This window comes from Schistocerca americana, chromosome 1 (genome assembly GCF_021461395.2).
Source record: "Schistocerca americana isolate TAMUIC-IGC-003095 chromosome 1, iqSchAmer2.1, whole genome shotgun sequence".
Lineage (NCBI taxonomy): Eukaryota > Metazoa > Arthropoda > Insecta > Orthoptera > Acrididae > Schistocerca > Schistocerca americana.
The window spans coordinates 1,266,528,472-1,266,541,145 of NC_060119.1; the positions used below are offsets into that span (position 1 = coordinate 1,266,528,472).

Sequence of the window (12,674 nt, forward strand, 5' to 3'; positions counted from 1 at the left end):
TGTTGCTGTCCATTATACACAGAATATATGTAACCTATTTGTGTCCTATATTGTTACAAATTTATATCATGTAAGCTATAATTGTTTTGCCCATATATTTAATTCAGATTATTCACTGATAGTTTTTACATAATATGTTGTTATTCATATTTTTTCTGTATGTAACATATGACAAATCCCATATCATTGTACATGATAAAACGGGTGCTCAATAAACTGAAACTGAATGGTCTCCACATGAATGTAAAAGGGAAAAAGATTATTAGTGCCGAAATACTTAAATTTATTAATGAGTCATCTGTAATGGAAGTGTCTCCAATCCCAATTCCGCCAAAACAAGAGTTGTCTGTAACAGTGGAACCATCATTATCTGCAGTAGAGCTACAACAAACACCAGTAGCAGCAGCTATGGCTCAGATATTCTCAGTAGCAGTGTCAGATAAACCAATAGCAGCAGAATCACCGCAATAATCAGCAGAGCTGAAACTTCCTGGCAGATTAAAACTGTGTGCCCAACCGAGACTCGAACTCGGGACCTTTGCCTTTCGCGGGCAAGTGCTCTACCATCTGAGCTACAGAAGCACGACTCACGCCCGGTCTCACAGCTTTACTTCTGCCAGTGTCTCGTCTCCTACCTTCCAAACTTTACAGAAGCTCTCCTACGAACCTGGTTCCTTACCCTCTCCCTTAAAACCCACATCCTTTCGTCTTTCGCTCTCCTTCCCTCTTTCCTGATGAGGCAACAGTTTGTTGCGAAAGCTTGAATTTTGTGTGTATGTTTGTGTTTGTTTGTGTGTCTGTCGACCTGCCAGCACTTTCATTTGGTAAGTCACATCATCTTTGTTTTTAGATATATTTTTCCTACGTGAAATGTTTCCCTCTATTATAACCATATATATATATATATATATATTCCCACGTGGAATGTTTCCCTCTATTATATTCATATATATATATATATATATATATATATATATATATATATATATATATATATATATATATATAGTTGTGTAAAATCTGAATATTTGTAATAGGTACGATGTAACACCCAATATTGTGCCTTATTAGGTACAATGGTACATTTGTATCATGTATATGTAATCACATATGTATATATGACTGTACTAAACTTGTAAAAAAATGCTATGACGTTTGCAAAAGACACCAGTTGGTGTCTCCATGCAAAAAAAAAAAACAATAAATAAAATAAATAAATATTATAAAAAGTAAAGGTCCAAACACAGAGCCTTGTGGTACACCCTGCATGATATCCAAGACATTTGACCTCATATTGTTAAAATGCACAATTTATTTTCTGTCGCTCAGGTAGGATCTGATCAGAGATAGTTCTGAGCCTCTAATACCTTAGTAGTGCAGTTTTTCTAGTAGTATCCTGTGACTGACAGGGTCAAATGCCTTGCTGAGGTCCACAAGAGGGGCATTAACTGATAATTCTGATTCGAATGATGACAGTATATATGAAACAACATCTTCAACTGCTTTTGCCATTGACAGGCCAGACCTGAAGCCATACTGAGAGTCACTGAGAATAAAATTCACAGACAGATGTTGACTGATTTTGAGCTGTATGCAGTATTCCACTACTTTTGATATGATGGGTACAAGGGAGATTGGACGGTAATTATTAGGACAAGACTTGTCACCTTTCTTGTGCAGTGGAGTAACAACTGCCATTTTTAAGGATGAAGGGAAACAGCCACTGACAAACATCCGGTTCATAAGAGAACGGATTGGATGTGCTATTACATCTGCTATTTTTTTAATTACAAAATTAGAGAGACCATAAATGTCTTCTGATTTTGAGTAACTTAATTTTGCTATTGCAGTTTTAATATCTGTTTCTTTTACTTCTTTCCATTTAAACACAGGAACCATATCCTCAAAATTTTGTAGAAATGAATTTATATTATTTGAGGTATGGTTGTTGTCACATTTATGGATATGTTCATTTGCAGCACTGTTATTCATACTGGCAGCATTAATGAAGAAGGTGTTGAAATCATCCGGTCTGATACAAGTATCACATGAGTTATTTTTGTTAACATCCTTATTTCTACCCAGATGAGTCTTGATAACAGTCCAGGCTGCTTTGCATTTATTTTGGGACTTATTAATATAATCATCATTTGCCTTGCACTTGCTTAACCTAATTTCTGCCTTGTATTTGTTCCTCAAACTTATGTAGTTTGCTTTTTTGGCTTCACTATTTTTTGATTTGTCATAGGAAATCATTAATAGAGTTCTGAGCCTGTGTAGGTCAGGTGTGAACCAGTTATGCACTGATGTGAGGCCATGTTTCCTCAAAGTTCCCTTATTTTTACTCATTACTTTAGGGCAACAAGTTTTAAATGCACTAATGAATAATGTAAATGCTTTTTCAATATGATTACTTTCCAGCAGAATGTCATCTTTATTTGTGTTCTGTAGTTATCAATGTTCTCTTCATTCACAAGCCTAATGTACTTAACTTTCTGGCAGATTTCTCATTCCTAATGTACTTAATTTTTTTGGAGACAGATGCTGGCTCTTTTGTTATCAATTTTAAGAAAATGCCTTTATGGTCTGATAAAAAATGAGTATTTATTTATTTATTTATTTATTATTTGTCCCGTAGATCAAATCAGTACAATGACTTGTACAACTGATATGGGATAAGTCAATACAAATATACAGTTTACAGGAGTCTAAAATAGTAAACAAGAGTATAGAAGAAAGATTATTTTACATTACCTACCAAATTATGTTACTTAAAGTTACAGCTTTACAGAGAATTGTTACATGATGTGACAAGACTGACTTAACAACATTCAGCTTTGATACATTATCATGCACTAAGACAATTTTGATTCTAAATATTCCTGGACGGTATAAAAGCATTCTTTTATTAAAAGAGATTTCACTGCCTGTTTGAATTTATTTATTTCTTGGATTTCGTGTATAAAAGTTGGAAGATGATTATATAATTTTATTCCCATGCACTTGACACCATCACTGTACAGTTTTGTTGAGTGGGGAAGTATTCTTAGAGAGGTTTTTGATCTTGTGTCATAATCGTGGTAGTCCATATTTTTGCTAATTTTGTTGATACTTTTTTTGGTAAAGAATAATAATTCTAGTATATATTGGCATGGGAGGGGCAAAATATTTAGTTTCTTAAATAATGGTTTACTAGTGTCTCTCTGTTTTTTGAACATTATTGTTCTGACTATCTTCTTTTGCAGTTTGAATATCTTAATTGATTCAGAATTTTGGCCCCAGAAGATGATTCCGTTGTTAAGTACAGAGTGAAAGAGTGCATGGTACATTGTGGTTAGGGTACTTGTGTTAGTGACGTTCCTTATTGATCTAATCATGAAGCATACTTTACTAAGTTTTGTGCTGGTAACGTCAATGTGCCTTTTCCATGTGAGCGTATCAGTAATAGTGACCCCCAAAAATTTTATTTCATTTTCAAGTTTAACATTATTTTTTTCCAGTGATATAGTTGGTAGTAATGGATTTCTGTTTTGGGCAGTATTGAATAGACCTAGTTCATACTGATTTGTCTCAACATTTGTGATTACATTATCAAGGCAGGCAGACTGTCTTTTTGGGTTTTCATTAATGCAGTGCAGGTCATGTGATCTTAGCATATTCAGAAGATTATGTTCTTTAGGTGTGTTCTGCCTTATATCAATATTTATGTCACCAAAAATTAAAATCCTATATTGAGGCCACTTATCGAGGTATAGTATCAGTTTCTGTAAGGCCTGTGCAAATACTTCAACATCATTATCAGGTGTGCGGTATACAGACACAATTATGATTTTTAACATGGGCAGTAACATTGCTGCTATTTCCAGTACATTTTCTATACAGTAATCATTAATGCTAAGGGTGCTGTAATCCAAGACTACTGACATATATAGAGGCTCCCCCATAGTTGTGTGTTGGTCTACAATAACTTGTTAGTAAATCAAAGCTTGGGGGTACATATAACTGCAGTTGGTCTTCACTTAACCAGTGTTCATTGATACATAGTATAATATTCTTGTTCACTCCTAACAAAAAACTCAGGTCATCAGTTTTCTTTCTTAATGATCTGATATTTATATGTACAAATAACAGAGTCACCCTCACAAAGGGGTAGGTCTGGGTTCCTCTGTAGCAGTATATCAGTTTGTTCACTTTGCTTGTACGTTCTTCTGTCACCTGTTGATTGTGTTCTTACATCTCTGGCTAGTTTCTTGATCGTGTTGGATCCAGATGCTGACGAGATGATTTCCCTGGTGCCATCCATAAAAAATCACTGCTCCTCTGTGGAACTTTCCTCACTCTAGAAGATGCATGTACAGTAGCTTCTTTGTTTTCACTCATGTCTTGCGTACTTGCTTTTCTCACTTTTACAGCTTGATTGCTTACACTCACTGACTGAACGCTTACATTTAAATCATCTGCTCTTTGAATGTTCTTATTCACTGACTGAAAACTTCCTTTTAACTGGCCCATTTGACCTGGAGATGACAACATGACATTTATATGTGTAGATGATGTGCTGACAGTTCCTGGATACTTTCTTCTTTGCTGGGAAGTGGACCGGATTATGGTTTCACTTCTGTTTATATGTGTAGTTGGTGCTCTGACAGTTTCTGGTGACTTTCTTCTCTGCTGAGAAGTGGACTGGATAACAGTGTCATTTCTGTTTATCATATGAACACCCTGTCCCAAAACTGGTGTCATTATATGACTGCAGTTTACTGAGGAGGTAGCTACCTTTGTCAATGTTTCCCTCCATGTGCACCTAGCAGAAGTAGTGATAGTTTTGGGTACTTTCTGTTTTCCTTCTGCGTTGAGATGCATCCCATGTTTTGTGTAGTCTTCTCTATGTAGAAGTGTACTTATCATGCAGGAACAAAACTTTACAACAGATTACCAAGACATATAAAATCTCTTACTGAACTACAAAGCTTTAAAAAGTCTGTGACATCCTACCTTCTGAAAAACTGCTACTATTCAGTCTCACAGTATCTTATGCAAGAAAAAATGTAATTTGTATCTTTAATTGTAGAAATAAGTTATAAATACACAGTATTTCAAAAATTTGTAATTATTAACTGTATAGATCCAATTTGTCATAAAAATTTATAAAATTTATGTTTGATATTTGAAAATCCAATAGCCAAAAAATGTTTTCTGTCCAATATCCTGTGTACAATATATGTACTTAAAAAGAGATTTATATGGACAAATAAATAAATAAATAAATAAGTTGGTTCAAGTCGATTACAGTGATGTTTGTACATGGAGATGCCAGGTCCATTATAATACAGTTAAGATTGTACACCATATAGTTGTTTTCTGGCTTATCATATCTGTATGAGATTGTACACAGTAGCAGCCTAGTATGACGCATTCTTGAAATTAATCTTTGTACACTCGTTTTAAAAACTGCTGTGCTTCTGTTACTGTCATTAAAACCTGCAATAACTACCACTAAGTCATCCAAAGTGAAGCCCCTGGAGAGTTCGACTGCTTCCCTGACAACATTTCCAAAGCATGCATTTGGTTTTACTACTGCTGACGTGCTGTAATTGAAAGATGCATTTAAGAGTGACGCACACCCACGCCCATGACTATCAGATAACAGCAGTACATTGTTTTTATGCTTGATCTGAATCATTTGACTACCAGAAACTGTTTTTGTGCAGTTGAAGGACGTTCCACTCCATCCTGTTGCGCCTTTTTTTGCAGCAGTATTGTTTTTTGGTGGAATATTGACACTAACGGTTGCTGGTTTCAAATTGTGCACTCTAGGACTATTAGTTACTGTATTTTGTTTTGAATTAGAAAGAAGAGTGTGAGTGTTACGTATTCCAGGTTCACTCTGTATGTATTTTTCCAGTAATGCATCATATTGATGTTGGAGAAGTTGAAACTCGTCGAATATCATCGAGATAACTTCGTCTTTACTTTTAAACATTTGACCTTTTCTTTGTCTAAGCATCTTTGACATAGCCAGATTTTTTGCTTTTCGCTAACATTTGTACAGCTGTAATGATAAACAGTCCCGCATTTAATGCACGAAACACCTTTAAACACATGAATATTGCAATAGCAGTAGTTAATTTCTATCAGTTCCTTAGTTGGACATGTTCGATCTTGTAACGAAATGGACGCTGAGCACATGGCTTCATTAACATAGTTTACTGCATTTATGCTTCTTTTTTCTGCAACATTACATAATTATTATATAATACAGGCAAAATTCAAGGTCACTTCAGGATGTTCATTTACCACATGTGCATATATGTTATTATCATAATTAGTTAGGAAGTTATTGTTTCCTTACTTTTTAGTTAACATTCTTCTGTAATAATGTATATAAATGAAAAGTTTAGATTGAATGTTCAATAGCAGAGAATTAGGAATAGTCAGTCTGGATGCATGCCCGAAGGGAAGGGTAGCTCAATAGCAACACACAAATGTGTAGTTATCAAGTGAAGTAGACCAAGATGGTAGAATTAGTAAAATCTCTGTTGCTAGGTAATATTTACAACTGGCTTTAAATTTCCTAAATAGCAGAGTCTCATGTAATAATTAGAAATAATTAAAATTAAATTATCAGAGACTACAACTTATTCAGGGTTATAAGACAGCAATAGAGAAAAGTACTATTAAATGGTTGCATGTTAAGAATAGCAAATGGCTGAGGGATTGGAAATATGGGACTAGCATTCATGCCATAAATTGCCTTCCACTTGTGACAACAGTGGAGAAGCAAACACAAACAACTACATTTACTATACAAACAAATAAATTTACTGTTGCACATGTTTGACAGGAGAATATTCATATGTATTGAAAATACTGACTCTGTACTCTGTAGATACATACCTCCAAATTTACTACAGTGGCATTTGAAAGGATAGGATCTTCATTATTTTCAAGTATATGTTCTAGCCGCAATAGTACTGTATTATTTTTCCATGGTTCCAAAGTTAGAATGTGAACGTTTTCTGGTACATTTTGGAAGACTCCTGAGAACTGGAATGGAACATCTCAAATGAGCCATAACTAAATATGTGCCAGTTTTATATATAATTTAAATTCAAGTCTCACACATTGTTTACATATCACTATTATTATTATTATTATTATTATTATTATCATTATCATCATTCCTCAGACACAACATTACAAAATTACACACTGTAGTTACACATGAGGAAAAACATAATAAATTAATGTAATGTATTGAGTTGATAATAGAACCAAATAACCTACAGTCTGAATAGCTGTTTTATAAGCTTGGAGGATCATACATAGCACAGGATTCACACAGAGCTTCCAATAGTTAAATGCTGTGGACATTGTTGGACCTCATGAATATCATGAAATACAATTTTTGTAAAGAATGGTAGCTAGGGATCAATACAAGAATGTCAAAGAGAAATGCGATGCCAACCACAACTTGCCATGTAAAGAGGAACTTTGTGACTGTGATGAACTTCAATACACATGGTACTTTGTCTGTTGGAAGTAAGTAGTTATAAAGCAAAAGTCTCTGTTGCCAGGTAATATTTACAACTGGCTTTAAATTTCCTACATAGCAGAGTCTCATGTAATAATTAGATATAATTTAAATTAAATTATGAGAGACTACAACTGATTCAGGGTTATAAGACAATCATTCAAGGTTTTTCTTCACAGAGGTCACTGACATGTAGCCAAACCAACAATGACCACAGCATTTAACTGTTCTTTTTCTCAATTTCTGCTACTATTCCTTTTCTGACTTTTGGGGCCTCTTTTCCCAGAAAAATAATACATGATACTGATTGAAGCAGATCATAGGTATCCTGTTACAAGGCATTCTAAACATTCACTTGTAATGATATTTAATGATTCAAAAAACTACAGACAGTACGCAAACAGTCAGTAATCCAAGAAAAGGGTCTCATATACAAACAATATTATGAAAAGGATAAATTTCTACTTATTTTAGAGATGACATGTTGAGCTGTAAACAGGCACAACAAAAAGACTGTTATGCACTTGAGCTTTCAGCAAAAGCCTTTTTCAGAAAGGAAAAAATGCACACACACATACACACACACACACACACACACACACACACACACACACACACACACACACACACACACACACACACAAGCAAGCAAGCCAGCACACACACAAATGGCTGCTATCTCTGCCCACATATGCTTTTAATAGGTATATTGAATACTATTCCTCCTCCCTCCTCTTTCCTCCTCCCTCCTCTTTGTCCCCCCTCTTCCTCCTTCTGTCTGTCCACCACCTCCTCCCACTTCATCCTGTCAATCTCCTCCTTCCCACTCTGTCTATCTCTTCATCTCCTCGTCCCCCTCTCTTTGTCCATTTCCTCCACCCCTCTCTCTAACCAATCTCCCTCTGACCATTTCCTCTACCCCCTCTCCCTTTCCAACTCTGCCTCCCCCTCTTCCCTTTCCAGCTGCTCACTATCTCTCAACAGCTCCCACCTGCTTCAAGCATCTCCCCCTCATCCTCCTTCTCTCTCTCCATTTTATCCTCACCCCCCCCCCCCCCTTTCTCTCCATTTTAACCTCCTCTCACTCTCTCTGTCCCCTCCTCTATCCATCTCAACCTGTCCCCACCCATTCTCATCAGCCATGTAGCCCCTGCAGTACAATTCATCAAAGCAGATTGATACCTTCCCATAACACACCTGTCATGCAGGGCAGGCTAGACATCAGTGACTTAAAAATCATCTATTTGCCCGTGACGTAGAGGTCGCCATGCAAAACAAGTCAATAAAGTGAGCCAATACTATTTCAACAGATCACACCTGTCATGCAGGGCTGCTACATGTCAGGGGCTGGCATTTGATTTGGAAGACCGATACTGTTCCCACACAACATCCCCATAGTGCAGGACAACCTATACATTAGGGGCTGGAAAAACACCTTTTTGCCTGTATCTCCCCTTCTACTGGAGCTATGAGGTTGTATACCCAATGTGCTGATAATCATGAGACCTGCTGTTTCTGTGCCAAATTGGTTGAAATCAATCCAGGGGTTTGGGAGGAGCTCCTGGACATACACACATACACTTTGTTTGCTTGTGTCTGTACATGTGCGGATGGATATGTGTATGTGTGCGAGTGTATACCTGTCGCTTTTCCCCCCTAAGGTAAGTCTTTCCACTCCTGGGAATGGAATGACTCCTTACCCTCTCCCTAAAAACCCACATCCTTTTGTCTTTCCCTCTCCTTCCATCTCTCCTGATGAAGCAACCATGGGTTAAGAAATCTTGATATTTGTGTGTGTGTTTGTGTATTTTTTATTGTGTCTATCTACCAGCGCTTTCCTGGTAGTAAGTCACAGCATTTTTTAATACATACACTTTGTTTTGTATACATAACGAAGAATTACTAACAGATTGCTTTGTATACATATATTAGGAGTAAAACCACTGTTAGGAAAAAGCCACTGATATTCCTCTTGAACATTCCAACTGCAGTATTTCTCTAATACTACATACTAAGCATTTATATAAGTTTACTCTTTTCAAAAATAGCTGATCCAACTCAGAGAAAAAGCAGTGGTCATAAGAGTTAAAACTTCAATGCTATCAGTATTGTAAAATGCTTCAATCTATTGTTCAGAAAGCAAAAGCACATGAAATGTGATCAAAAAATACAGCAATACAAGAATAAAGCTAAAATACTTGAGAATACCACCAAACAATAAGCAATCAAGAATTGTGATGCAAATTAAGTAGAGTTACCAGGAAATAGTTCTTTCAGAAATGATTCAAACAAAATGAAATAATTGACATTCAGATTAAATGCTTACTCTACTGCACTGGTACCGAATTATAAACAAACAAATATACAGAGTGATTATAATTAAAGTTAAACTTTCAAAACGCTGTAGAAATAACACCACTGGTCAGAATGATGTCAAATTGCGGTGGAATATTATCGGGAAGGGGGAAAACATGTGGAAAAAAAAAAAAAAAAAAATGATCAATAGATTGCACTGTATGTGTCAGAATATGCAGAAAACGCCGGGTACACGGCTTTTCCTCCTCTTGCGTTTGTGACGTTCTCCATGACTGTCTCAATGCAGGATCACGCTCTGCTAGTAAAGCTGCATTACAAGAATGATAACTGTGTACACGTCACTCTGCAGAGGTTCCGGACACTGAAGGGTTTGAAAAATGGCATCGGTTCGATGATTGCCGTGGGTCTGGAGAAAATGATTTGTAAATTTGAAAAGATGGGTCCTTTTGGTGTGCAACATGCTATTGGGAGGATACAAATTGATTCAATGTCAGTGGAAGCAGTGGTCACAGCAATGCAGGAGGAGATGAGTGGTGGTGTGCAAACGTGTAGTGTACAGAGAATTGCCCGAACATTGGACATACCTGCGAGCACAGTGTGTAAAATCCTATGAAACATCCCTCTTCACTATCCATTCAAAGTTACCCATGTTCTCAAGTTGCTTCCTGTTGACGTGCCAGCAAGAGAGACTTTTGCTTTAGAATTTCGTGCTTGCATGGAAGTGGGCGATGATTGGCCGTGGAAGATTTTTCAGTCAGATGAAGCCCTCTTCCATGTGACAGGATATGTCAATACACAGAATTGTTGAATATGGGCAACAGAAAAGCCACACGCAAATCAACCAGTACCAATTCATCTTCAAAAGGCATGTGTGTGGTGTGGTCTTACGGCATCATTTATCATAGGACCATATTTTTTCAAAGAGACAGGTGCTTCTGGTCTTGTTACCTGTACCATCACTGCCAAGTGCTATGAGTGTCTTTTGTGAAACCACATCATCTCTCCAACAGTGTGGATGGGATAATTTTTATCCAAGATGGTGCACCTCTGCACACTGCAAACCCGGTTAAGCAGCTGCTGAAGCACCATTTTGGAAATGCTAAAATTAGCAGTGGCCATTTACCTACAGCATGGCCATCCCTATCACCTGATCTTAATCCATGTGACTTCTGGTTGTGGGGCCATCTGAAAGATGATGTGTTCAGTGTTCTGTTTGCAGACTTAACTTCATTGAAGGCATGTATTGCACAATACATTCTGAATTCCCATTAGTTTTTAATCACATCCCATATTAGGTCACAAAATTTTAGTTTTTATACTCTGGTACTGTAAATTACTATGTACTGATTAACTTCATGTATTGTAAAAGATGATTCGTTTAAAATCACTGTTTATTGTGTAACACTGTGTATTGCAAAAGATTACGTATTGTAAATCATTGTGTGTTATGTAACATTATGTATACAAGGTGCAAACTATTGTATGTATTTACTGTATAAACCATTATATGTAAATTTATCAAAAAACAAAGATGATGTGACTTACCAAACGAAAGCACTGGCAGGTCGAAAGACACACAAACAAACACAAACATACACACAAAATTCAAGCTTTTGCAACAAACTGTTGCCTCATCAGGAAAGAGGGAAGGAGAGGGAAAGACGAAAGGATGTGGGTTTTAAGGGAGAGGGTAAGGAGTCATTCCAATCCCGGGAGTGGAAAGACTTACCTTGGGGGAAAAAAGGACGGGTATACACTCGCACACACACACACATATCCATCCACACATATACAGACACAAGCAGACATATTTGGTCTGTCATTCAACAACATCTTTGCCTCTGCACTTCCGCCTCGACTGACATCTCTGCCCAAACTCTTTGTCTTTAAATACGTCTGTTTGTGTCTGTATATGTGTGGATGGATATGTGTGTGTTGGCGAGTGTATACCCGTCTTTTTTTCCCCCAAGGTAAGTCTTTCCGCTCCCGGGATTGGAATGACTCCTTACCCTCTCCCTTAAAACTCACATCCTTTCGTCTTTCCCTCTCCTTCCCTCTTTCCTGATGAGACAACAGTTTGTTGCGAAAGCTTGAATTTTGTGTGTATGTTTGTGTTTGTTTGTATGTCTATCGACCTGCCAGCGCTTTCGTTTGGTAAGTCACATCATCTTTGTTTTTAGATATATTTTTCCCACGTGGAATGTTTCCCTCTATGATATTAATACCATTATATGTATGTATCTTCTAGACTGTAGACTTAATGATGTGTCCTATGTTACAATTACATATCTATATAAAAGCTAATTTATAGGACCAATAAAATCATAGTGACAGTAAGTAATGTTCTCAGAGCTGTTAACATTGCAGCAGGAGCATATGTCTCATTTTAGTGAAAACTTTTCCTGTGAGAACAACCATGAGTAACTAACCTAGCTTTATAACTACTAATCTACATCTACCTCTACATCGATACTATGAAAGCCACTGTATAGTGTGAGGCAGTGCATACCCTGTACCACTACTAGTCTTTTCCTTTTCTGTATCATTTGCAAATAGAGCGAGGGAAAAACGACTATCTATATGCCTCCATATGAGCCCTATTTCTCAAATCTTATGTTCATGGTCCTTACATGCAATGGACATTGGCAGCAGTAGAACCATTTGATGGTCAGCTTAAAATGCCAGTTCCCTAAATTTTCTCAGTAGTGTTTCTCTAAAAGAATGTTGCCTTCACTACAGGGATTCCCATTTGAGTTACCAAAATAATCTCCATAACACTTAAAGTGTTGCTCGAACCTACCGGTAACAAATCTAGAAGCCCGCC

At 36.8% G+C, this 12,674-nt stretch overlaps 1 protein-coding gene across 2 annotated transcripts in view; it reads right to left on the reverse strand.

Annotated features, from left to right (window-relative positions):
• Positions 1-12,674, reverse strand: part of LOC124588421 (lysosomal alpha-mannosidase-like) — a 230,879-nt gene that overhangs the window by 23,608 nt on the left and 194,597 nt on the right. For both annotated transcript variants that reach the window (XM_047131612.1, XM_047131509.1), the window contains exon 16: positions 6,898-7,047. In XM_047131612.1, coding sequence (XP_046987568.1) covers positions 6,898-7,047 — 150 coding nt within the window. The remainder of the gene's footprint in view (positions 1-6,897; positions 7,048-12,674) is intronic.